Source organism: Nothoprocta perdicaria, unplaced genomic scaffold (genome assembly GCF_003342845.1).
Source record: "Nothoprocta perdicaria isolate Ctin4 unplaced genomic scaffold, notPer1 scaffold_559, whole genome shotgun sequence".
NCBI classification, from domain to species: Eukaryota; Metazoa; Chordata; class Aves; order Tinamiformes; family Tinamidae; genus Nothoprocta; species Nothoprocta perdicaria.
Genome location: NW_020455820.1, coordinates 76221 through 81364, shown reverse-complemented (window position 1 = coordinate 81364; position 5144 = coordinate 76221). Strand labels below are relative to the sequence as shown.

Sequence of the window (5144 nt, the reverse complement as noted above, 5' to 3'; positions counted from 1 at the left end):
GGGCACTGACCTATAGCTGGGGGGCACTGACCTATAGCTGGGGGGCAACACACGGGGGACAGGGGTCCTGAGTGGGGACAGGGGCCACAGCAGCACGGAGGGGCTATGGGCAGCTGCCGGGGGCTGAGCGGGACCCGGCTCCGTGCGGGATCTATGGGCCGAGCGGGACCCGGCTCCGTGCGGGATCGATGGGCCGAGCGGGACCCAGCTCCGTGTGGGATCTATGGGCCGAGCGGGACCCGGCTCCGTGCGGGCGCCGCGGGCAGCTCCCCTCGTGCGGAGCAGCGGGGCCGGCGGCGCTGGGCTCAGCACGGTGACAGGGCCGTTCCCGGGAAGGGAGCAGGACACTTCCTCGGGAAGAGCAGCGCTGGGAACGGGCGGGCCGGATGGGAAGGAGCGCCGAGCACTGCCTGGGGACGGGGAGCAGGGCACGGGCGAGGGGGGGACAGCGGGGACAGCCCGCGGCACCGCAGCGCCGCTCCCGCTGACCTAGAAGGCTCTGTCCCTGGGGCTCTGTGCTGGCCTGGAAGCGAGCGCCTTTCCGAGCAGGGACACAACTGGAGCGTGGCCCTGGCTCTGCCTGTCCCCACAGGGACCAGCGTGTCCCCACACGGGTCTGGGTGTTCCACGGGGCTCCGTGTGTCCCCTTGGGGCTCTGCATGTCCCCACGGGGACCGGTGTGTCCACGCCAGACTGTGTGTGTCCCGCGCGGCTCTCTGTGTCCCATTGGGCTCCGGGTGTCCCTGCAGCTCCCCTGTGGGGAAGGCTCCTCTCCCGCTCTGCAGGGAACCGCCCCGGGGGGAGCAGGGAACACGGGGCCGGGGCGGAGGTGCCGGAGCAGGGGGTGCCCGTCCCGTAGCTCCGCATGCAGAGCAGCGGGCAGGGGCGCACGGGGGGCCGTGCAGCAGGCCGGGAGCTGCCCCCCGCACCCCGTGCCCGGCGCTGCGCCCCGTGCCCGCAGCCTACGCGCGGCTGTAGCGGACGATCTCGGCCAGGTCGTAGCCGGTGACGGCGAAGGAGGCGCCGCGCGCGTCGCAGAAGCGGGCGCCGCACACCTGCGTGTCGGGGACGCACTCCGCGTGGCAGTGCTCGATCTGCGGGCGAGCGGCGCCGCTGCAGCAGGCGCAGGGCCGGCCGCCCCGCGCGGCGCCGGGCGCGCCGGGACCCACCTCGATGTCGCCCGTGTCCGGGCTCCTGCCGAGCTGCCACACGTGCACGAAGGAGTCCTCCGCGCCCGAGAGCAGCTGCAGGGGCGGCGAGGACGGGCGCGCTGCAGGGGCAGCCGGGGCCGGCCTGCACGGCCAGGCTCGGCACCGCTGCAGGCCGCGGCGGCATCGCCCGCACCGCGCCGTGGGGCCGCTACCTTGCCCGTGGCGGGCGCCACGTCCAGCGCGTAGATCCAGCGCGCGTGGGCGTCGACGCGGGCGCGCAGGGCGCCGCTCGCCGCCTCGTACAGCCGGATCTGCCCGTTGCCGTAGCCGGCGGCCAGGATGCCGTTCCAGAGCTTCACGGAGGAGCAGGAGCAGCTGGGCACACGGGGCACACGCCTGGGCTCAGCTGGGCGCACGGACACCCCCGGGCGCCGGCGCGGGATCCCGGCGCCGCCGGGGCCGCCGCGCTGCCTTCCCACTTACCCCAGCGCAGGGATTCTGTGGCGCAGGGCAAACTCCTCCCCGGAGCTCCACACGCACAGGGCGCCGGAGTCGTCGGCGCTGACCAGGTCGCCGGCCCCGTCCTGTGGGGACACAGGAGCACCGTTGCAGGCATGGGGCGTGCAGCCCCGCTGCAGCACAACAGCGGTGCGGTGCCCGCGGGCGGCGAACTCAACGCTGAGCCGCGCACGGAGCCGCCGACACGTCCTGCACGGCCGCTCTGTCTCGGCGTGTTAACGTTCGGCAGCACCCGGTTCCTCCTGGGCGGATCTGCGAGCGCTCCCGTGCCCGTCCTGCCCGTGCCGGCAGCCTCAGGAGCGCCCGGGCTGCCCCGGCCCCGCTGGCGGCACCGGCCCCGCTGCAGAGCCCAGCACGGGCACGTCAGGGGACACGGCGCCCGAGCCGCCCGCGAGGCAGCCCTCGCACAAACCAGCGGAGCGTCCGCACTAATTGGGAACCGGTTCCAAGCAGTCAATTGCTCCAGGGAGTCCCCCGAGCGAAGAAAGTTAAACGTGGCCAATTAGAGCGAGAACACGGAGCGTGTCCTCGCTGGGAAGGAGGCCGCGGTAACGAGGAGCCAATTAGCGTGTCCGCAGGGACGTCGCCCTGCAGCGGGATGAAGGGACTGCCGGGCGCAGGCGACAGCGGGCAGCAACGCTCCTGCGGCGGGCGCAGGGACACCGGCTGTGCCCGCCTCGCCCTGGCACCCCGGTGCACCGGGGCATCACAGAGCCGTGCGGGCGGCCCCGGGCCGCGTGCTCCCCACACAACACGTCCTGTACGTCACTGCTCCCCACAAGACACGTCCTGCCCCTCCGTGTCCCCTCCAACACTGCCCCGCATGCTCAGCACCCCCCCAGCAGCTCCGCACGTTTTCCAGCCGCGCGGGTTCCTGCTGCGCCCAGGGGGACAGCCCTGGGAACCCGCAGCTCTAAGGGGAGCTTCAGTTTTAGCCTGCCTTGATTCCCGGCCAGTTTTACTCATCTGCTTTTGAACCCAGCCTATTCTTTACTGTAAACAGCCCTTGTGTGTTCCCAGCACACACCCCTATGTATCACAGGGCTTTCTCTTTGGTCTCATACTTACTCACTCTCATCACCCCAAGCTACTCCGTGTAGAAGGAGCCCGGCTCCTTGACCACCCCTGCTGGCTGCCGCACAGCGGGGCGAGCCGAGCTCACACGTCACTCGGCTGAGGAACACGGAGCCCCAACCCCAAGAACGGGTCAAACCAGAGCAGATGGGGCCGGCTGGGCAGGGCCGGGCGGCTGCTCCCAGGGAGAGCCCCTCGTGCACCCCGAACGCCTTGCCGAGGAAGGGGCGGCTGGGGCTGCCCTGCCCTGCGGGGAGCAGGCGGGACAGCGGGAGCCACTGAGCCCTGCATGGGGACCCCAGCACCCGCTGTGGCCGCACGGGGACCCCAGTACCCACCGTGGCCACATGGGGACCCCAGCACCCGCCATGGCTGCACAGGGACTCCAGCACCCGCCATCCCTGCACGGGGACCTCAGCACCTGCCATCCCTATATGGGGACCCCAGCACCCGCCGTCCCCATACCAGGACCCCAGCACCCGCCGTCCCCGCATGGGGACCCCAGCACCACGCTCGGCGCAGGGAGCACTACCGGAGCGTGGCCCAGCTCGGCTGCAATGTCGGTGACGGCGGCGCTGTGCTCCGCCAGGACCTCGCTCACGGTGACGTTGGTGCCCTTGGGCGGGATGTCGAAGACCAGCACGAGCCCGGAGGAGAGCCCTGTGGAGGGGCCGGGGCGTCAGCGGGCCGCGCCAGGAGGGCACTGGCTCTGCACCCCGCTGTGCTCCATTGTGCCCTGTGCGCCCTGTGTCCCGCTGTGTCCCGCTCACCCACGCAGATGAAGCGTCCGCTGGCGGCTGCGATGCCCCGGGCAAACACGGCCTGTGCTGCAAGGAGACGGAGCATGGGCTGCACCGCGGGCTGCTCAGGGGACCGTGCGAGACCGCGCGCTTCCTTGAGCCTCCTCGGTCCTGCTGGTCCCACAGCCGCCCTACCGGGTGTCCTGGGCTCTACGTGTGCCCACCAGCCCCTTGGGGCTGCACAGAGGGCTCAGAGCCACCTGAGCCACCCGGGGCCCTGGCAGCAGCCTCCTGTGCAGGACTGCTGCGGCTCAGTGCTCCCCGACTGCAGGGCAGCGCTGTTGGTGCAGGGAGCCGAGCTGCACGGCAGGAACCCGCGGGCACCGCGGGGCTGCGGGCACCGAGCTGCACGGCAGGAACCCGCGGGCACCGCGGGGCTGCGGGCACCGAGCTGCACGGCAGGAACCCGCGGGCACCGCGGGGCTGCGGGAGCCGAGCTGCACGGCAGGAACGTGCGGGCGCCGCGGGGCTGCGGGAGCCGAGCTGCATGGCAGGAACGTGCGGGCGCCGCGGGGCTGCGGGAGCCGAGCTGCACGGCAGGAACGTGCGGGCGCCGCGGGGCTGCGGGAGCCGAGCTGCATGGCAGGAACGTGCGGGCACCGCGGGGCTGCGGGAGCCGAGCTGCACGGCAGGAACCCGCGGGCACCGCGGGGCTGCGGGAGCCGAGCTGCACGGCAGGAACCCGCGGGCACCGCGGGGCTGCGGGAGCCGAGCTGCACGGCAGGAACCCGTGGGCGCCGCGGCATTGCCGGGCAGCGGGACAGGGCGCTCCGCGCTCCGCTCCGCCGTGGGCTTTACCTGTTGGGTGCTCGGTGGCATCCAGCGCGTGCCAGTAAACCATGATGGAGCCGTCTGACTCGTACATCTGGGGAGGGGAGGCACGGCGCTGGGGGCCGCGGAGGGAGCTGCCCCCCGGCGCGGCCCCGCGGGGCGGCGGAGCTGCCGGTGGGCACTGGGCTCCCCGCGGAGTGGTGCCGCCCGCAGCGCCCGCGGCCGTACCTGGATGCCCTTGTGCGAGGTGAGCACGAGCAGCACGCGGGCGGGCAGCACGCACCAGGCGGCCTGGCGGCAGAGCGCACTGAGGGCCGGGCCCCGCGGCGCTGCCCCAGGGCAGGGCCGGGCCCCGTGGGGACACACGGGTGTCCGGCTCCCGCCGTGGGGCAGGGGCGTTGGGGACACCCAGGGCCGCGCGGCGCCGGGCCCGTCTCCATGCGGGTTGGAGCTGCTCGGAGCTCCGCTACAGCCAGCGGTGCCGGCCTGGCGACCAGTGAATGTCACTGTCACCGTGGCTCAGCACGGGGGCGTACGGGGCATGCGCCGGCTGCCCCCTCCAGCAGAATCCCAGAATCCCAGAATGGGTGATGTTAGCAGGGACCCCCAGGGATCCCCCAGCGCAGCCCCTGCTCCACAGGGACACCCAGGGCACGGGACACCCGCTCCATCCCGGCGCGGTGGCAGATCTGCAGAGCAGGATCTGCAGCCTGGCCAGGGCTGGGCACCCTCCTCACAGTCACCTTGTTCTTCCCCACGGGCACATGGAGCTGCCCGGGGTCCAACCTGCACCCACTGGCCCTGGTCCTGGCACCGGCCACCCCGGAGC

At 72.9% G+C, this 5144-nt stretch overlaps 1 protein-coding gene across 1 annotated transcript in view; it reads right to left on the bottom strand.

Moving 5' to 3' along the window:
- Positions 1-929: 929 nt before the first annotated feature.
- The window catches only part of WDR54 (WD repeat domain 54), a 7045-nt gene continuing 2830 nt past the window's right edge, over positions 930-5144 (bottom strand). The window contains exons 2-9 of the mRNA XM_026048609.1: positions 4544-4606; positions 4343-4409; positions 3515-3571; positions 3277-3404; positions 1635-1735; positions 1364-1526; positions 1170-1244; positions 930-1094 (exon numbers count right to left, since the gene is read on the bottom strand). Coding sequence (XP_025904394.1) covers positions 963-1094; positions 1170-1244; positions 1364-1526; positions 1635-1735; positions 3277-3404; positions 3515-3571; positions 4343-4409; positions 4544-4606 — 786 coding nt within the window. The 3' untranslated portion in view covers positions 930-962. The remainder of the gene's footprint in view (positions 1095-1169; positions 1245-1363; positions 1527-1634; positions 1736-3276; positions 3405-3514; positions 3572-4342; positions 4410-4543; positions 4607-5144) is intronic.